Raw genomic sequence first — 22,636 nt, 5'->3', positions numbered from 1 at the left:
GGTAAATGGAATCTCAACAGGGCAATTCTAACCCCACCTACATATGTGTGCCAAGTTTCGTGGAGATTGGACTTGGGCGGTGGAACTAAATTTGATCTTTGATCTCAGTGAGCTTGATGTTCATCCACATGCCAATTTTGGTGTACGCCAGCCATAGGACCTGGGAGAAGTAGGGGAACAAATAGATAGACTGACAGACAAACACTTCTCAAATTATAGAGTATCCCTGCACTGGTAATAGCATTGGCCTCGGGTACCAAAAATGTAGATAAGTGGGTGAGAGGGTGAGTTAGTCCACCCCTGGCAGCCTGTGAACACAATCACTCCAAAGCAATAGATGCTATCATCAAGTCACCAAATTAAAAAAACAGAATGAAGGCAGTGTGGAGAACTTTGATGCCCCAGATAGACGGTGGAAATTTGTTTTATCTATGTAATATCCTGTAGACATCCTGCCACCTGCTGGACAGTTAGTGAAGGCGCCTGCCATCACAAGCGCCTGTCAGTACAGTAAAGTATAGATGGGAAGTAGATGCTGGATAAATTGTGTGAAATTGTGAACAGGTGTGTTTAAAACTCACATGTAGTTTGTCTTCATCCTCGACACAGGGTGCACTCATTGCTGCGCTCCGCACAGCTAACAAGTTAGCAATCAAAACAAGCGAGTGACATGATGGTCACTACATGGGAAAGTTCTTGATGAAATGTAAAACATAACAGGAAACTAAAGACAGAATTAAACAATAGATAGAATGTTTAAACGTTTTGGCGGTTCTACAGATGAATGATGCTAACTCAAAAAAAAATGGCTTGAGTATTTCAAAACCTGTTTTGAACACTGTTACAACATCTGTATCAAAAGAACACCACCACTAGCTACGTTGTATGAAGCCTCAATACGGCACAAATTCTTGGAAACATTCTAGTCGATTTGCATTTGAAACATTAAAACGTGAGAGATGTGGGATCGCACTTTTTTTGAATTTCATATATAGCGGCTACATTCAGCGCGGAGTCTGTACGTGCACTAGCACATTATATGTTGCTTGTTTTTTACTAAGAAGGACACAAAATCGGGTTTATTTTACTTCTAATTTACTTGACTTCTGTGCTTTGTGAATATTCAAACCTGGGGGGGGGGGGGGGCTTGTGCCCCACCTGCACTCCACTTCTACCGCCTCTGTTTACATCACATATTTTCATCTGAACATTTTTTTAGGGTTGATACAATAAATCCCATTTTAAGACGCTACATTAATGAAACAACACTTCATGTCACTACCTTCATGTGTCAGATTAGTAAATATAGTCTGTTGTGTTCAGATTATGAGCCTGACTATAACGCCACCTTGGGTGCAGAAGAGGTGGATCACCCTGAGGAGAAGGGAGGGAGGAAACGAAGGGAGGCAGAAGAGGAGGGTGACAAAAACTGTTTAATATCTGGCATGCCTCCTCGTTTTACTTGTCCTCACACAGATACTATTTTTTTTCCAGTGTGTCTTCTGTCTCTTCCTCCCATCATCTAGCCCTCCATCTCTCTGCTTCCCCTCCTTTGATCTCTATCTGTCTCACCATCCCTCTCTCTACTTTGTTCTACAGTGCATCCGGAAAGTATTCACAGCAATTAACTTTTTATACATTTCCTTAGGTTATAGCCTTATTCCAAAATTCTGTAAATTTTTCCATCAAAATTCAACTCACAACACCCCATAATGACAACATGAAAAAAGTTTCTTTTTTTTTGGAAATATATATATATATATATATATATATATATATATATATATATATATATATATATATAAACTAACTAACAAATCACATGTACATAAGTATTCATACCCTTTGCTCAATAAATTGTTGATGCAGCTTTGGCAGCAATTACAGCCTCAAGTCTTCTTGAATATGATGCATCAAGCTTGGCGCACCTATCTTTGGCCAGTTTTGCCCATTCCTCTTTACAGCACCTCTCAAGCTCCATCAGGGTGACAACCTTTTTCAGTTCTCTCCAGGGTTGTTCAATTGGATTCAGGTCTGGTCTCTGGCTGGGCCACTCAAGGACATTCTCAGAGTTGATCTGAAGACACTCCTTTGATATCTTGGCTGTGTGCTTGGGGTCATTGTCCTGCTGAAAGATGAACCGTCGCCCCATCAAGAGCGCTCTGAGGCAGGTTTTCATCCAGGATGTCTCTGTACATTGCTGCAATCATCTTTCCCTCAATCCTGACTAGTCTCCCAGTTCCTGCTGCTGAAAACATCTCCAGCATGGTGCTGCCACCACCATGCTTCACTGTAGTGATGGTTTCTCGTGGTCTGAGAGTCCTTCAGGTGCCTTTTGACAAACTCCAGGTGGGCTGCCATGTGTCTTTAACTAAGGAGTGGCTTCTGTCTGGCCACTCTACCATACAGGCCTGATTGGTGAATTGCTGCAGAGATGGTTGTCCTTCTGGAAGGTTCTCCTCTCTCCACAGAGGAATGCTGGAGCTCTGACAGAGTGGCCATCTGGTTCTTGGTCACCTCCCTGACTAAGGCCCTTCTCCTGCTATCACTCAGTTTAGCCATCACCCAGCTCCAGGAAGACTCCTGGTGGATCAGAACACCTTCCTTTTATGGATGATGGAGGCCACTGTGCTCATTGGGACCTTCAAAGCACCAGAAATGTTTCTGTACCCTTCCCCTAGATTTGTGCTTTGAGACAATCCTGTCTCTGAGGTTTTCAGACAATTCCTTTGACTTCATGCCTGGTTTGGCTTTGACATGCACTGTCAACTGTGGGACCTTCTATGTAGACAGGTATGTGTCTTTCCAAATCATGTCCAGTCAACTGAATTTACTCCAGGTGGACTCCAATTAAGCTGTGGAAACATCTCAGGGATGATCAGTGGAAACAGGATGCACCTGAGCTCAATTTTGAGCTTTGTGGCAAAGGCTGTGAATACTTACGTACCTGATTTCTTAGTTGTTTTTTTTTTTATTATTATTATTATTTTTAATAAAGTTGCAAAAATAAAAAAAAATCGCATTGTCATTGTGGGGTATTGTGTGTAGAATTTTGACAAAAAAAAAAAAGAAAAAAAAGAAAAAAAGAATTTCATCCATTTTGGAATAAGGATATAAGATAACAAAATGTGGTGAAGTGCTGTGAATACTTTCTGGATGCTCTGTATATATGCCTTGCTCTCCTACATTGTAGTTTAATAGTTCACTTGTACAACATTTTTTTCACTGTAATTCCATCATTTAAATTCATGAAATGCACGACAGCCCTGCAGCTGTGCACCAGTTCTGTCTTCAACATACAATAACTAAAAAAATACACCTGACACACATTAAAACACATCATGCATGAATTCCTTCTGTTGCTGTTGTATTAGTACATTAGAAACGATCATCTTTGTAATATATTAATACTTAAAGGGTCCATATTGTACAGCATTTTAGCAAGCTAATGTGGCACACCAGGTGTGTACTCTCTAAAATGCTTTGAGCAAATTGATAGATGAATGAATCAGTTAACAGGAAAACTCAAAAACAATAAATGCTGTTCATTTGGAGGTCACTAAATTAGTGCATCTATTGAACTCTGATGCAGCAGATCAATTGAAGAAGTAACTTTGGTTTGCCAGTGTAAGAGCCCATAGATGTGTCTGCCACCTGCTGGATGGTTAGTTCATGATGGGAAAGTTGCAGCGGTACATTATTTTCTGATTGTTTGACAGGGGTTACTTTATCAACCTCAAATAACATGATCATTCTTTCACCCAAGCCAGCAGAAAGGTTTTGGTATGAATTTAATTGTGAAAGGAACAATGCAAGTCCACTTATAATATGCATTTTTGGGCTTTTTCTGTATTTATTTATTTATTTATTTATTTGTTTTCTAGAAGTTACTTAAAAAAATACAGGTTGCAGGAGTTTTTGGTTGTTTTTTCTTCTTCTTCTTTCTTTCTTTTTTCCATAGGAAAATCTGACCAGAAAAAAAAAAATCTTAGTCGGCTCACAGTCTCACATTAATAATATCATCATTGTAATGTAATTCACTGTTCCACAACTCTTTGGCGTGAACGCCAGGCATCATATTCAAGAAAACGTGAGGCTGTAATTACTGCCAAACGTGCATCAACAAAGTATTCAGCAAAGGGTGTGAATACTTGTGTACATGTCATTACATAGTATTTTATTTTTAATAAATTTGCATCAAAAAAAAAATCCCCTTTTTTCATGTTGTCATTATGGGGTACTGTAAGTAGAATTTTGAGGGGCAAAAAACAAATTTACTCAATTTGGATTAAGGCTGTAACATGACAAAATATGGAAAAACTGAAGCGCTGTGAATACTTTCCAGATGCACTGTAACTGTATTTATGTAATTCACACTAATCGCCGTCCATCCACCATTACCGCGAATGCCTCCCAAACGTCCTTTTTTTAAAAAATTTGCTCTTTGTGCATGCTGTCCTGCATATGTTCACATACGAAACCATGAACCCCTGCGTGTACACGCGTGCATGTGTGCTTGTGTTCACGGAGTATCTGATGTGTGTCTGCTCCAGCAGGGAGGATCGTGGTCGCCGCTACCACTGTTACAGTCACTGTGGGTAAGAAGACCGCCATCGCTGGAGGTAGGAAGAACAACACTATTCCATCTCTCCTTTCTTTTCTTTTCCTCTTGCATCTCTGTCTTTCTCACACACACACACACACACACACACACACACACACACACACACACACACACACACACACACACACACACACACACACACACACACACACACACACACACAGGATGTTAGGATGTTCCTAAAAATAAAAACTGGCCTCAAGCCAGTCATCCAAGATGGCGTCCAAGATGGCTACCAAAATGGGGTTTTTCACTAAAATACCTTTAAACAACATATAAACAACTTAAATATCACAGAGATTCAATGGGAAGACCACTGCAGGTCACAGCAAACTCATTTGTGCCTAAACTAAATTCATTTGTGGGTTTAAGATTCAAAATGGCTTCCAAAATGATCACCCTTATCATTAAAATACATAGTAGGAAGTTGTTTATATGTTGTTTAAAGGTGTTTTAGTGAAGAAGAAAAAAAAAAAACCCTATTTTGGCAGCCATCTTGGATTGCTGGCTTGAGGCCAGTTTTTATTTTTGGGAACATCCTGACTGTGTTTTGGGATCATCTAAGGAACCAAAAAAAAAAAAAAAAATTGGTTTGGTTTAGTCCTGGGGGGTGCAAAGGTAGTGGTCGTAGCTCCCCTAGTAACAAGCTTCCCCTGGATTATTAAATTATCTTTTTCTTTCAAACTGTTGTACCTCCTTTTCTGTCTCTCTCTCTCTTTCTCCCTTTCTGTGATGCCCATCATTCTTTTCAGCTTTCTGTCTTTTCTCACCGTCTCACATGATCAAATTAACTGTCTGTGAAATTGACTGTGTAATTATCTGGTGACATTTGGAAATCAGTCGTTTCCACTTTCACTCGTCTTTTTCTCACTGATGCACTTATTTTTCTGTGACACTTTGTCGCTGATTGCTGTGGGATTCGCGCCGATGGCAAACTCATTAAAACACTTGTGTCATGAGTGTAGTTTTTCTTATTGGATATTAAAATGGTTAAAGTTCATCTACATGGGGGATTTTTTTTTTTCCAGTTTTTTAGTTGGTATTTATTTTATCCTCTTCCTGGACTTGTCTTTGGGAAGTGATGCTCTCATATATCTGTTTAACTCTATGAGCAGTTGGATTTGAGGCTGTTGCTTGCATGAATTTTGAGTTTTGAATGTGTGAACCCATGAAGTTGTGTTGCACAAAATATCTCTGAACTGTTTCATAGTTTTATAATTCAGGGTTACATAATCTCCTTTGCCTCAACGCCAGTAGATTCACCTTCTCGCAACAAAACAGTCGTCTTTTCCACACTGCCGTAGTTATTACTGATCATAAATGCCTGAATGGATGTATATTAACAAATCAAATGAACTGTCAGCACTGAAATAGTAAAAAGTAAATGTAAGGATCACTGCACATTTATTTGTTTTTATTTATTTATTTATTTTTATTTCATTTTTCCATATCGTCCCAACTTTTTCTGATTTTGACTCAGCTTTTCCCAAGCCTGGGAATATTGGTTTGCATTTCTTTTCATGCACAGATTTTATACACCTTGTGTGAGATGTCCCAATTAAAGGAAAATTACTGTTCTTATAAAAATGAATCAAAAAATACCCCCTTTTTTGCATGTTCTCTCTGTCGCCCCCTCGCCACTTTTTGTCTATTACTTTTTTTTATTCTTTCGCTCCCCTCCTGCATCTGAGTTTTGTGTAATCTGAATCTGTTTTTTTTTAAAGTCATGATTATATCCTGCACATAAGAAGCTGAAAATTTAGCAGCAAATGCACATTTATTTTTTGAGGGTCAAAGTGGATGAACTACAGTTGTATTTCTGACCACTAGGTGTCAGTGTTGTAACAGAGTCTGATCAGATGTCTTCTTTGCACACAGTGTGTTTGCTTTTTTATATTATTATTATTATTATTATTATTATTATTATTATTATTATTATTATTATTATTTTATGCTGCTTTGGGAACAGAACTCCTGTGTTGAATCCTGGGTTTTGGTGCTTGAGATGCAGATCCAGAATCAGTCACGATTACATTCATAGCGTATGAAGATGCAGCGATGGATCAGCATCTCTGCAGCAGAACTGACAACTGTGCATGAAAAAAAGAACAAGTGAATAAAGATGAGACAGAAACTGAAATGAAACAGAGGGAAGAGATACAGGAAAGATAAAAGGAGCAGAGAGGAGGTGAAAAACTTGAACAAGACAGATAAAGAGAGGCGGTAGCCCAAGAGATAGATGCTCCAGATGAGCCGAAAGAGGGGGAAAGACAGAAAAATGATGTGACAAAGAGATAAATGAAGGAGGAGGAAAGGATCTGAAAGAGCTGTAGTACAGAGGATGTGGTCGTCCTGCTCTGGTTTGATGTTTTATCTCAGTTTCTGATCTCCTTTTCATCAGAATCATGTCAAATAATTTCCTTCCTTTCACTGACAACCACAAAAAGTGTTGCAGATGATTTTTTTAATGGGTAGGTACTTTGTTCAAACCGTTGCATATTTTACCAGAACAAATTCTTCACCGCCTTCGTCGTAACATCACAGCAAATGGTAGATTTTTGGGTGATGTGGTCCTTGAAGCCTTCGATCATCACGGCGGCTGCTGCAGGTTTACGTAGCAAACTATAATTTATTATTCTTTACAGACACACAGGCTGTACAAACATGGCCGGATCACTGAGATACAAATAACACAAGACTGGCAGAGAGAGCGAGAAGACGCCGAGCCATAGACAGAGGTTAGCCAGTGCTCCTTTTCCAGTGACAGCAGTCAGACTTCCCCAAGAGCCATAATCAAGGCTTTGAACCAGTACAAGGGACAAAAGCAAAAACTAGAAACAACTGATGTCTTGCAAGGAACAAAAATTCACTTTTCCATTTTTACAAGTTTTACGATGGTACAGAAAGTGTCAGATGACATTCTAAGATACACAAATCGGTACCTGTGGATGGTAAATGAGCTAAACACTGCAACACTGGATTTTAAAAAACTATATGGCAAACAGTCACATTACATCAGTTCATGGAAACACTGTCATTTTGCTATTCTCCTTTGTTGACATTCTGATGAGGTCTGTCGATTGTTTGTTTCGGGTATATGCTACATATTGAACCTTCAGTTTAGTGATGAGACCTGTCAACCAGGTAGCTTAGTGGTTAACAAGGCTATTCCACAGGGCGCCGTTCTAATATGATCACCCAAGATCCAAAAAAGTGCAAAAATGGGATGAAACAGCATAATCCGTCTGGCCTCCTAACAGGCAGGCTTATGTGACCGTAGGACCTTTGTCACCGGGACGGCGGTGGGATCGAACCCCAGACGGCTCGCACTAAAGACTGTTCCTCTACCAGGTCACCCAAAGGGGAATTCCCCATTAGCCAAGCTAGCGGGAACGTCTTTTCAATCAGGACCCGGGACCTTCATCCTGCTTCATATCTCCCCACCATTTTTGACATCGTCCCGAAGTCACAGGTGCATTTAAGCATGTTCTGTAACTACCCACATCCTGTTTGTGATGCCAGATTGTGACCGTAGGACATTTGTGGCCGGGACGGCGGTGGGATTGAACCCCGGACGGGTCGCACTAAACACCGTTCCTCTACCAGGTCAGCCAAAGAGGAATTCCCCATTAGCCAAGCTAGCAGGAACGTCTTTTCAATCAGGACCTGGGATCTTCATCCCGCTTCACTAAAACATAAAGTGCAGACCTGGCAACCCCCTCAAAAAAAAAAAAAAAAAAGGAGCTTGAACTGTTCGACTTTAACAAAAACCGCAACAAACACTGTTTCAGCTTCAAATTTTTACCCCGATGGAGCACGATCAAACATGTTCCAAGCTGTAGTCGCTACGAATACCCAGTTTAAAGGAGTTTGAACATGATTGAAGCCGTTAAAACTACAAATACCCAGAAGTTACCATGTACTATCAACGATTTCCAGAATCGGAATGAAATTTTTAAACAGTTCAAAAATTGGATGTCGATTTCAAATCTGGTGACAGTATTGCCCGTATACCAAGTTTGTTCAAGACTGACAAAGATGGATCAAGAAGTTACTATGAGGCATCAAAACCCACCCAGATTTGCTATTCAGGATTAAATGCGAAGGAACGGTGCTCTGTGGAATAGCCCCATAAGGAGCTGACCTGACTTTGAATCCTGCCGATGCTACCCGTCTGTGTCTTTGGACAAGAATTTTACCGTACGGTCACATTAGCTACAAGCGACAGAGGCAAAACAATGACTTGCCATTCATTTTCAATCAGAGTGGGCGTTTTGCAGTGACAAGAGACAATGGGCGCTCTGCCGCCAGTTAGACGGGGCCAAAATTGATGAGAAGTCTACAAATGCTGAGCAACGCGGCATGGCGACTGCCAATCTGAGTGAAAAGGCAGCGTGACATCAGCTGGCTGCTTGCTCATACAAATGAAAACAAAATGGTGGAAAATGCTCAGAAACAGCTTTTTTCTGTATAAATCTCATGTTTGGCATTTGTTTTTTCTCACGTTTTGTAAAGGTTAGCGAGAAATAAGCACTTCTACGTCTAAAACTGCTGTTTTTGTAACCAGATAATACAGCTGAATTGACTTACAAGACGTCTTACGTACATGTTAGCATGCTAACTAGCGATACAGGAATGTCACTGTGAAAGACATTAGACTGAAACAAATCAAGTGAATTTTGGTTCCTTTAAGCAGTCAAGCATGAAGAATAAACTCATTGTGGCAGTGTCGGGTTTTTTCATCGTCGAGAAGACGACGCGGTAGAAGGGGAGGAGTTGACCGAAAGCTCCGCTACCTGGTTAGCAAAGGCAGGGTAACTCTCCCGGTCATATTGTTTGCTATCGTTCAGTCGCTGGATAAATCGGACGGCCTGCACACATGCTTGACCGAGCAACACTACGCACGAAACTGTTCCATACAGGGCTTCTGTGAAATGTGGCTTGGTGAGAATACACCGGATGAGCCCATAACACCGGCAGGCATGTTCAGGGCCAACCGCGATGCGATGAAGAGCAGTTAAATCCGCAGAGGGGGAACGGCTATCATGGTAAAGCAGTCCTGGTGCACCGACTGCCAAGTTATTTCACAGATCTGTTTCGAAGATGTGGAATATTTGACTCTAAAGTGCAGCCCGTTCTATTTACCCAGGGAACTGCACTGTATCATTGTGAGTGTGGTGTATGCCCCCCGCTAGAGAGGAAACTGCACTGAATGAACTGCATGACATGATAAATGAACATGAAAAAACTCATCCCAGCAGTGCTTTTATCATCCGTGGGGACTTGAATCACTGCAATCTCCTGAAATACATGCCAAAACTGCACCAGTTTGTGAATTTTCTAACCAGAGGATAAAACACACTAGACCACTCCTAATGTTACGTCAGAAATGCATAAAAGCCGAGCAAATTTCAGCAAATTCAATCATCTGGCAATCCTTCCGAAACCCACTTACATCAAACGGCTGAAAGCTGACACGGTCACAATCAGAACCACCAACACCTGATCTGACAATGCACTGGCAAATCTGGAGAGTTGTTTAGAGCTAACAGATATGACAGCATTCAAATTAAGCCACAGCCAGTATACATGAATACACAGAGACAGTTAGCGAGTACATCAGCTGGTGCACGTACATCTGTGTCCCCGCCAAAACTGTCCGTCTTTTACCAAATTAAAAACCATGTTGTAACGCAGATGTCCGCAAGAAAATCAGGAATAGACATGTGGCTTACAATGTCGGGAGACAGTGAAAACTATAAATTGGCCCCTTACGATCTGCGTTAAACCATCAGAGCAGCTAAAGGGCATGTTCCCAAAAACTTGAACGCTTCTACTAGACAACAGCACGCGCAGTATGTGGCAGGGAATCCAATCAGTCACTAACTACAGGAGAAATTTGGACACTGAGGTCAGAGACAACACCCTCCTAGACTGTCTCAACAGCTTTTATGTCAGATTTGACAAACCTAACATAGACTCTTCCATGACACTCCCCTGTAACCCAGGTGACTCTGTCATTCAGGTGTCACACACTCAGGTTCTGAGGGCTTTGAAACAGGTGTATCCCCCGGAAAGCAGCAGGTCCAGACGGTGTCTCACCCAGAGTCCTAAAGGCTTGTGCAAAACAACTGGCAGGTGTGTACACAGATATCTTCAACGTCTCTCTTGCAGTCAGCAGTCCCACATATCTTCAAATACTCCACTATCATTCCCGTAACTAAGAAACCAGATGAATCCACCCTGAATGACTTCAAACCAGTGGCACTCACACCAGTTGCCACAAAATGTCTGGAAAGGCTGGTGCTTAATCATCTCAACTCCATTGTGCTGGAAACTGTTGACCCTCTTCAGTTTGCCTATCGTCCAAGCAAGACAGGGGATGACACGATAGCCATAGCCCTCCACCACACCCTCCAACACCTCGACCACAGCAGTACGTATGTCAGGATGCTCTTCCTTGACTGCACCTCTGCCTTTAACACTATCTGCCCAAAAAAGCTGATTGGAAAACTGTCCGATCTGGAGGTCCTGACCACCACCTGCAACTGGGTTCTGGATTTCCGCATAGCCAGACCGTAGATTGTCCGGATGGGAGGAAAGGTTTCCGCTGAGCTCACAATCAGCACCAAACTCTTCACCCTATACACACAACTGTGTATCCAATATGGACAACACAGTCATCATCACATACGCTGATGACACGATAATCCTCGGCCTCATCAAGGGTGAGGACGAGACTGAGTGCAGGGTGGTGTCGACAGCAGACTTGCCTATGGAGAGGAAAACAGCCACATCTTCAGTGTAGAAAAAACAACAGAAATCATCACTGACTTAAGGAAGAAAGCCCCTCAACTGTACCCCCTCACCATCAAGGGCACTGAAGTAGTGAGAGTGTCCAAGTTCCTCGGCCTTCATTTGTCATCTGATGTGAGCTGGTTGGCAAACACTACAACCACTGTGAAAAAAGCTCAGAAATGGCTGCAGTTCATCAGGCTGGGCTGCCTACACATCCCTGGTGGAGAGTATCCTCACCACCGGCATCTCAGTGTGGTACGGCAACACACTCACGCAGAGAGGACGGCTCTCCAGAGAGCTGAAAAAATAGTCAGGACTGAACTTCCATCAATGGACTCAATTTACAGTCAACGATGGACAAAGAGGCGACTGCACATTATCAGGGACCCCCACCACCCTTCCACTTTCTCCTCAGGCCCAAACACACAGCTTACAGGAAAAGTCGAGCAGAACGCATCATTACACACAGGACTCGATTCCATAAAAGTTTTTTTTTTCTGGCCACAGTCAGACTGATGGCATCCCTGACCTCAGAGTAATGGACTGTTCACAACCGTAATCCACTGGGCAATATTTATCACTCAACTATAATCTAATGTGTAATATTTTATTCCGTTTGAAATAACAGTCATTGGTACAATCTGTTTGATCCACATGTGTAATATCCACTGTGTTTGGAATACAAGTGTGCCGTAATTGCTGTTAACAATCCCCATTAACCTGGTACTTTGTAATATATATATATTTTTAGGTGCACGGGTATCCTTTTTATTTTTTTATACCTTTGAATTTATTTACTCAAGAGCTCGGCACAAGAATTCCAATGTAGCCAAACATTGCATGTGAGTACAAATGGCAAATAAAGTCTTGATCTATCTATCTATCTATCTATAAATAAACCTACCAAGGGACAAATGGCAACTGCTTGTCACCCTCCTTTTTTAGCTAATGTCCTGCCAACAGACAGTCCAACAGACTGGCGTCCCATCTAGAGGGAGTTGTAGACTCTCGTCCGCTTCATGGAATCCAAAGATAAGCACCAGCTCGATGGGCCTCGTGGTCTATAAGGACTTACTTTTTCACTATAAGCCTACAACAAATGAGTGAATGAAAGATCTGACAGTGGCGTTCGTGGTATAAACTTACCGGTGGCACATGCTATAGTGACCCAATTTGGGGTTTGTTTTGTTTTGGGAGTAAGATATGCCAGAGGCAGGGCGAAAGAACCACTTGGTGAGTAGTTGAATACACCTACTGGTGTAGCTTAAAACCAACAGCATACTGTACATCTGCAATGTCTTCCACATTCTGCAATGGGAACAGAGAGGACTTTCCAGCATTTTCATGATCTCAAATGTTTTACCCAAGGTTAAAAAGAAGGTTCATTAGAGTTTTGACTCTTTGGGGTTGAGGTTATTAAACGTTATTAACCTACTCTATGCAAAGATGCAGGTCTGGTCTGGGAGCCTCATCCACCCCACTATGTAATGGCCTTAGACAGACAACTGGTCCATCTCTCAAAGGTAACTATCTATCTGCTGCAGCCAGGTGAACCATGGGCATTCACTTGGCATTTTCTAGTTGCTGGTGTCCCCAACACTGAGGTATCTACACGCTGGCTCATGACCAGAAAAATGTGCCACCTAGCCAAATCTCATAGCTAATATTCCTGACTTTCATGGTGAAGTACCTGCTCATTCCAGCAATACCCAAGGATCCCCTGAAGAGACTTAGCAATAAAGACATGGTTTGTTTGTTTACCCATGGGTTAGCATCCAAGTCTCACAACCATACACCTTTGCCACATGCAGGTCCACAGCTGATGGCAGAGTCTACAAAGCCATTAGAAACCTAGATCTTTTATCTGGATCCAGAATGATTTCAATTTCGCACTCTTAGACACCTCGTTACCTCACTCACCTTCTGCAAACAGGGTATCCATTGATTCTTGCAAATATCACATAATCGTCTGCAAAGTCAAAGTCAGTCAAGCGTTTTCACCAACAAAGACACCAAGTTCCTGGATTCCACAATCTGACCCAACATCCAGCCACACAATTTCTTGGCAACATTGTGTTGCTAAGAATATAAAAATGGCTGACTCTACTGGTGTTTTTTTTTTTTTTTTATCTTAATGCTAACTATTTAGCCTCAATTATTTTTTATTATATCAGGCCACAAGCATTTTTTGTGCTTTATGCAAAGAGGAACTGTTACTGCACAAATGGCTGAACATATCAGGTCAAACGTTTTTGGGAAACTGAACAGAAAGTTCTTAACTACATACAGTGTATGTAGTTTGTCCCTTGTCCTATAATTAAGTCTCTGTGTAGGTATTCTGATTTAGCTAAAGTAGGAAGTAGTTAAACATTCATACAGTGCAGAGAAAAGCCTTGAAGGCAAAGTTGGTTGCTAAGCTTTCGCCATCTTGTCTTTAAGCGATATTCTACCTACCACTAGGTGTCAGCCTTCACATTTTAATTTTCCATGAAAGACATCCCATACTGTTAATTGTCTTTTAGTTCGAATTTTAGGTAAAGAACACAAACAGAACTCTATATTCTATCTGATATCTTAATATTTTGAATTTTTTAATGTATATGATTTTTTAAGCGATTTGGGGACCGGAAACTCTATGTTGCCTGTCACTAGTGCGGTACAAAATAAATGTCACTTTGATATTTTTTGCACTGTGGCCAAATTCTCTTTATGGCTCTTGCAGAAACCTTTCCTGCTGAACACATATAAATGAAACAAGTAAGTAAAACCAAATGAAAACCTGACGTCATATATATATATGTGTATATATATACACTCAACAAAAATATAAACGCAACACTTTTGGTTTTGGTCCCATTTTGTATGAGATGAACTCAAAGATCTAAAACTTTTTCCACATACACAATCTCACCATTTCCCTCAAATATTGTTCACAAACCAGTCTAAATCTGTGATAGTGAGCACTTCTCCTTTGCTGAGATAATCCATCCCACCTCACAGGTGTGCCATATCAAGATGCTGATTAGACACCATGATTAGTGCACAGGTGTGCCTTAGACTGTCCACAATAAAAGGCCACTCTGAAAGGTGCAGTTTTGTTTTATTGGGGGGGATACCAGTCAGTATCTGGTGTGACCACCATTTGCCTCATGCAGTGCAACACATCTCCTTCGCATAGAGTTGATCAGGTTGTCAATTGTGGCCTGTGGAATGTTGGTCCACTCCTCTTCAATGGCTGTACAAAGTTGCTGGATATTGGCAGGAACTGGTACACGCTGTCGTATACGCAGGTCCAGAGCATCCCAAACATGCTCAATGGGTGACATGTCCAGTGAGTATGCCGGCCATGCAAGAACTGGGACATTTTCAGCTTCCAAAAATTGTGTACAGATCCTTGCAACATGGGGCTGTGCATTATCCTGCTGCAACATGAGGTGATGTTCTTGGATGTATGGCACAACAATGGGCCTCAGGATGTCATCACGGTATCTCTGTGCATTCAAAATGCCATCAATAAAATGCACCTGTGTTCTTCGTCCATAACAGACGCCTGCCCATACCATAACCCCACCGCCACCATGGGCCACTCGATCCACAACATTGACATCAGAAAACCACTCACCCACACGACGCCACACACGCTGTCTGCCATCTGCCCTGGACAGTGTGAACTGGGATTCATCCGTGAAGAGAACACCTCTCCAACGTGCCAAACGCCAGCAAATGTGAGCATTTGCCCACTCAAGTCGGTTACGACGATGAACTGGAGTCAGGTCGAGACCCCGATGAGGACTACGAGCATGCAGATGAGCTTCCCTGAGATGGTTTCTGACAGTTTGTGCAGAAATTCTTTGGTTATGCAAACCGATTGTTTCAGCAGGTGTCTGAGTGGCTGGTCTCAGACGATCTTGGAGGTGAACATGCTGGATGTGGAGGTCCTGGGCTGGTGTGGTTACACGTGGTCTGCGGTTGTGAGGCTGGTTGGATGTACTGCCAAATTCTCTGAAACGCCTTTGGAGACGGCTTATGGTAGAGAAATGAACATTCAATACACGAGCAACAGCTCTGGTTGACATTCCTGCTGTCAGCATGCCAATTGCACGCTCCCTCAAATCTTGCGACATCTGTGGCATTGTGCTGTGTGATAGAACTGCACCTTTCAGAGTGGCCTTTTATTGTGGGCAGTCTAAGGCACACCTGTGCACTAATCATGGTGTCTAATCAGCATCTTGGTATGGCACACCTGTGAGGTGGGATGGATTATCTCAGCAAAGGAGAAGTGCTCACTATCACAGATTTAGACTGGTTTGTGAACAATATTTGAGGGAAATGGTGATATTGTGTATGTGGAAAAAGTTTTAGATCTTTGAGTTCATCTCATACAAAATGGGAGCAAAACCAAAAGTGTTGCATTTATATTTTTGTTGAGTGTATATATATATATATATATATATATATATATCAAAAGACGTACATCACGGATTACTGTAGAAAACACAAAAATATGACACACCAAAAACATTTTTAGGGAATAGTGGGCCAACACAGCATAACACAGACTAATATAATCATGTTTATCTGCATCATTCCAAAATATAACATTATTAATATAGCTTAGTTACCAGCCAATTAATTAATGCAGAGGGATTTATACAATTTCAATGCAATATGCAATGAAAGCCAATATTTCATCATTTTAAACATTGGAAATGCAAAAGCCCCTCGACTGTCCAAATCATACTTACTCTACATTACTACTCATCCTTAGCTATGCAAACATTTATCTCTTGTGAATGCAATGAACAATTACCAGTAAGCACACAGATTGTGTTTGAGCAGATGATAATTACTAAGTTGACAACAGAAGGATTTTAATGTTAAAGTGCACCCTTCATTGCATATTGCAGACTTTAAAGGGGGGAAAAAAAAGCAAAAAGGACAAAAAGTAACACCGAACGGAAGAAAGGAAGCGGAGATCTTTCAGGTAGTGTGGAAAAACTCTCCAGGAATAGAATTAGATGGACAGATGGATGGAGAGATAAAAGGATGAGATCGAGTGGGGGGGAAGTAGCAGCTTCTTATCATTTAATCCCTTTTTTGTTGTATTCCCTCTGGGCAAATTGTCCGTTTTAAGGAGAAAGAGGTGGAAAAAAAAGGAGTGAGAACTGGTTTCAGAAATAAAGTGCAGGAGTCTGAAGTTTGTTGTCCTTTTTGAAGATGAATTTTTGCTGTATTTGCTGGATGATTCGCTGAGAAACCATTTTCCATGCTGTAGTAATAACAAAGATTCAAAGGTTCACCTCTGAGGATGAACTCACCGGAAAAGAAATGAGGTTTGGACAGAGTTTGCTCTCTTGAAAGTCAAATTTGTGGTCGAGTCCTTGATATGTCAACGAAGTGTTCGCTGTACATCTGGAGACTGATCCTTATAGTACCCTTGAAGCATCGATAAATTATTCCAGCGGTGTCGTTAGACTTATTTGCCATGATAAGAGACTTGTGATGTGTCCAGATATCAATGACAATCATTTAAAAAGCATTAGGAAATCCATGTAACATAATCAAAAGCTGTTTTTCTTAATAAAATGACAGGAATCGTGCATTCCAAATCCACTGTAGAACCTCAGATGTAGCTTTAGTCCCATGTAGACTCTGATTGGTCCACAGAAGATTCCATTCAGGCTCAAACAAGGGAGAATATGGACAAACTCAGTCATGTTCCATTACATATCAAATCTAGCAAATATCTTTAACATACAACAACATAGAGGTGAGTCAACCATGTTAGCTTTATCGTTCCAAAACCAAACTCTGGTTGTAGTTTTTCACAAAGTTTACCTTATTTTCCTCAATTTTCCAAACAGGGTTATGTTGCTGAGATTAGGATTGCAACTAATGATTACTGTCATCATTGTATAATCGAGAAAATAAATGACCAATTAATGCTGATCAATATTTTCCAGAACCCAGAAATGATGCCTTGAAATGTATTGTTTTGGCCACAGCCCAAGGATACTTGGTTTACTGCCAGAGAGGAGTAAAGAAACTATTAAACCAGAAAATATTCACATTTATGGGCAGTCTCCCCTGAAAGATTTTTGGTCCCAAATCTAAAATCGGGCCAGATTTGTTAAAATAATAGCCAAAATTTGTGTTTCCTACTATTGTATGACTGCTTTCAAATGAGTGTAACCAATGACTGCCAAGTATTGCCGGTCATTGCCAAATATACCCAAACATGTAGGTGTCCTATTACAAAAGTACACAACATAACCCCTGCGTTATTCCCACACAAAGCTAAAATGCATCTGTTTAAATCCAAAAAATGTCTTCTGCTGAAGAGTGCAACATGTGTTTTGTGGGATATATGTTGCAAAGGAGAATCAGATGAAGGATTCTGCTCAGAGAACAGTCTTTCTTGATTACTGCATATTGAACCCAAATGTCCACCATGACCTCCTTTAGCAAAATATTACCCCCACTCTGGACAAATTACATCCATACATATATTGTATTTGGATAATAATATAGCTAGATGTCACAGTTTTTTGAACAATTTCAAAAATTTCCCAATCACTCATAGTGTTCTATAACACTACCTTTACGACCGTTTATGACTGACATTAGGCTGCATTTGGATATCTGATTATTTTTTGTGCCAATAGCGTAGACATTCGAGCGTCATAAATCGGCAATGGGAGATCACCCTATGAAGCTGAAATCAAAGAATTGGGATATTTTGTTAAATTATTCAAATCAATTAATCAGCTATCTAAATAGTTGTCGATTAATATAATTTTTAATAAATAACTGATTAATGAAAGAATCACTGCAGCTCTAGTTGAGATGTAGAAGTCGAAGGGGGCATCAGAGGATCATTAAAGGTACTGTCCCATTTTTTTTTCTTTTAAGTCATAAAAAGGATTTTCTTCTACACCAAAATAATGTTGCTCCTTAGTGTTCAAGTAAAGCATTGACAAACTTACATCACCAATAATATCAAAATTTGCCTTCTGTGGAAACAATGTATGAGTTTGAACAATCCAAGTTCAAATTCATTGACAAGACGCTCTGACACATTTTATGTAGCGACATCATAGATAATGTGAGGAGATTTTCTGACCCTCGAGCAGCAAACTTTAGTAGTGTTGGCATCGTGGAGACAAAGAAATGTATCACTGAAAATGTGGGGAAAGTAAAATTCAAGCAGAGCGATGGACACAACTAAACATAGGTGACCAGAGATGATCACGTTAACATCTGGACAAAGGTTTTCCTGGATATTCAGTTGACAAGTAGGACAATAAAAACCCATGTCTACTGTGTTAGTCGCAAAAGTAAAGTTTGTTAAAATTACAGTGTTTTACTTGGTTTGCCAAAGGTCATCAGTGCGGGAAAATAATGTTTTGTCATGGCTTTATTAAGGGCCCCTTCACACATAATGCGAATAACTCACGGGCGGTACAGCTCATATGAGTGCACCATGAAATACTGTGCCGACGGCAGGCATGCACGATGTGGAGGAAAATAAAATAAGAACCAGCTGTATAATTAGTGAATATCACTAGGTTGATATAAATAATACATAAAGGGGACGCAATACAGAACCCTGAGGTTAAATAAAAAAATGCCTCTCACAAGATTTGAACCAGTATGCTCTGATTACCAGACAGAAACTTTACCACTGTGCTACAATCACTGTCTTGTAACAGGAGCGTGAAATGGCTAAAATCAATAAACAGATAAAAGTATTTATTAAAAAAAAAGAAAAAAGCACTGTGATAACTGATCAAACGGTGTTTGGTATGGTGTATTTCTGCTGATATGTGACTGAATGTGGTGTATTTGTCGCACTGTTGGCTTGTCTTGGTCCTGCGGCACGCCACTCATAGCCCTCACGGCCCAACACGTGTGTCCTATCAGATGTGACATTCAGATCGCTGCATGTCCACATGAACTGACAGTCCATTTTTATGTATTTCCACACAAGCACACACACGTGCGTGTCCATCAAAATATGGGACGTGTGCTGCAGCTGTGATGTCCAGAATCGGAGATGTCTCAACAGCTGTGGGCACACGGTGGGGGGCAGTGAGAGCGCGAACCACACATAGACATGTGTTGGGGAGGCAGGGGGGAATGTGCGAAACACACACACACGTGTTGTGGGGGGAGCCAACACTCTGGCATGCCACATGTGCACTCACCAACTTCACAGTCGTGGGGCACTTAAACAAATTTCACTGCCAGCTCGACAGTGATTGTCTGCAGACTGTTTTCATGTTAACAGTGTGAATGGCCACACATTTTCTAAGTGCCATGCGAGCGGTGTTAGATGTTCGTGTGTGTCACCTGGAATTTGGCCGACACCTGCCAAGAGAGGGTTCGATGTGCTCGCACAGCGCGCACTGTCTTTCAGCCGGTGGTGTGCACAAATAGTTGTAGCAACAGGTGTACGAGGCAGCTACAATTTTACACGTTTTGCACACAATTCCTGCTTCATGCGCATCTTATGCACAAATCGACCAAATTCGCATTATGCGTGAAGGGGCCCTAAACTTTTTGTATGTATTTTTCCTCATTCATGAGTTAAAGCACGAACACATCTGCAAGATCTCATGGTGCAAACATGCTATATTTTACATGGAATCCCTCAGAGTTATTTGATAAGATATAATTTTTGATATACCACAGAAATAAAGGTTATAGTCAGGTTCCTTATGTAATGATTCATAGCTTTGTTATTTGTTTTTTTTTTTTTTGTTTTTTGGAGATTTGTAGAACTGTGTATTTTAGAAAGCATATGAAGTGAGAATCCAAAAAACAATGTTTCCATTTATTTTTTCCCCATAGTTTATTATGGCAGCCATCTTGGATTTCCAAAATTGGCAACCTTCAGATATTAACTTTTCACTTTCGTTACTTCTGGTTATTTGTGGGTCAGCGCAGTTAACAAATAACACCACCATTCTTGGTTTAAGGGTGCATAACCTTTATTATGAATTCCAAGAAGGCTTGAGTAAAAAGTAAGTCCCTTCGGCTGCTCCCTTGTTTTGCACTCGGGGTCGCCACAGCAAATCCGAGGTGGATCTGCATGTTGAATTGGCATAGGTTTTACGCTGGATGCCCTTCCTGACGCAACTCCACATTACATGGAGAAATGTGGCAGGGGTCGGATTTGAACCCGGAACCTTCTGTACTGAAACCAAGTGCATTAACCACTTGGCCACCTCAAGCCTCCAAGAAGGCTTGAGTACGTTTTTAAAATAATAGACAGTTACAGATACCTGAATCTGATTTGTAAGAAAAAGACACCCACATGGATCAGGCTCCTATGTCCCATAAGTCACTGACATCAGCAACACAGAATAAAATCTAAAATGCAGCACACCCTATTCATCAGTAATTAGTATGTCTGGATCCTTGCCCTCCAAAAATTCCTATTTAGTCACCTCAGTCATGATCCTAGGTTAACCAGAAGTCCAGAGAGTGAAAAGTTAAGTGTTTGAAGGTTTCCATTTTAAGAAATCCAAGATGGCCACCATAACAACCTCACTCACACCTACAAACAATTTAAAGTTTCCATTCCACCATGTCTTTGGATGTGGGAGGAAGCCGGAGGGAACCCACGCAAACATGGGGAGAACATGCAAACTCCACACAGAAAGGCCACAAGTGGGAATCAATCCCATGACCTTCTTGCTGTGACGAAACAGTGCTAACCACTAAATCACCATGTTGCCCTGATAACAGCCTATGGGGAAAAATGCAAACATTGTTTCTGTATGCCTCATTTCATAACCTATCTAAAAATGTATAGTTTACCAAATCTCAAAAAAACTTTAATGAAACAAGGAACCTGACTATATTTTATAATAACTAGACTTTGATATAAAGTAAATTTTGTGAAATTTGTGAAAAATCGAAGAGGGCTATACTTTTAAGCTAGGCAAAGGGGACAGGTCCTGGTACTGGGATCTTCTTGGATGTTGTCGGGACTATTAGGTTTGCAGAGGTCGATGAGGAGGTTAGAGATAATAAATCTATGGCTTGGCATTGCCTGGTCCCATAGGTGATACTGATTATTATGAATATCGTTGCACTTAACATACATTCTACAAATCCCTGAAAAGTTTTACTGACCGTAAACCATGTACATCTCACAAAAGCAATGATATGTTTGATGCTAGGAGAGAGTTCTCGACTGCTTCCTCTCCGCCAATATAATGGATTCAGCAACAGCCAACAGCAGCAGTAGGTGGTTAGTAGGCGAGCTGGGTGATGATTGGCCGAAAATACTGTGGAGAGAATGGTTCCAAATGGAAGTGAAAATAAGAGAACAGATTAAGTATGTGCATGAGGGAATGATGGGACAGAAAGAATGAGCATAGCGACAGGAAGACAAAAAGTAGTAGACAGGTGTCTGTTTTTGGACTTGGAGCTCTATCTTTGTGCATCAAAATTAAAAAAAAAGCTCTTCCAGCTACTTTAATTTTCACCTATTCCAGTTTTTACTGCTTTGAAACAACGTCCCTCCTCAGTCCCGTTGCTCCTAGGCCACTGAGGAGATCTGCTTTTCCTCCCTGTCCTCCCCGTCTGTCTCACCATCCCCCATCAACGGCTGCCTCTTCTTGAGCTCTCTCTGGTACTTCGCCATCAGCGAGGCATAGATGCAGCCGTACGCTGCAGCAGCAACCATCATGATGCAAACAATGCCGCAAACCACGCCGGCAATCACTACGGTGCCAATGGCGCGCCGCACGCTAACTGGACGGTAACGGGCACGGACACAGTCTGGCGGTGCCTCTCCACCTCCTCCTGCACTTGCAGACGAGGCGTCGCCACCGCCGCCACCAACATTGCTGTTGGACACCAGCGTTGTACCGCTAGGGTTTAAAGCGTTCCTGCTGCAAGGAGGAGATCTGGCACCTCCTGATCCAGAACGGGATCCCTCACCTCCTCCTCCTCCTCCTCCTCCATTCTCATCATCAAGTTGGAGACAGTAGTTGAACATTTCCACCGGAACACCACGGATGTCTCGCCCACGCAGATCCTTGGGTAGGGTGCACTCCACTGCATCCACTGCTCCACCTGACGGAGAGAAAGGACAGAGAGAGGTCACTCAGAAAATGCCTTACGCCTGTGAAGGAGTCCCAATTAACTGAGGCAAAGCTAGCAAGAGGAGCTGGTCGTGCCAACACTAGGATGAGTCAT

General features: G+C 41.5%; 1 protein-coding gene across 1 annotated transcript in view; it reads right to left on the bottom strand.

Annotated features, from left to right (window-relative positions):
• Positions 1-21,880: 21,880 nt before the first annotated feature.
• The window catches only part of lrtm2a (leucine-rich repeats and transmembrane domains 2a), a 43,557-nt gene continuing 42,801 nt past the window's right edge, over positions 21,881-22,636 (bottom strand). Inside the window, exon 6 of the mRNA XM_034163135.1 lies at positions 21,881-22,513. Within this exon, the coding sequence (XP_034019026.1) occupies positions 21,975-22,513 (539 nt within the window). The 3' untranslated portion in view covers positions 21,881-21,974. The remainder of the gene's footprint in view (positions 22,514-22,636) is intronic.

This window comes from Thalassophryne amazonica, chromosome 22 (assembly GCF_902500255.1).
Source record: "Thalassophryne amazonica chromosome 22, fThaAma1.1, whole genome shotgun sequence".
In the NCBI taxonomy this organism is placed as follows: Eukaryota; Metazoa; Chordata; class Actinopteri; order Batrachoidiformes; family Batrachoididae; genus Thalassophryne; species Thalassophryne amazonica.
This window is presented reverse-complemented; position numbering and strand designations above follow the sequence as displayed.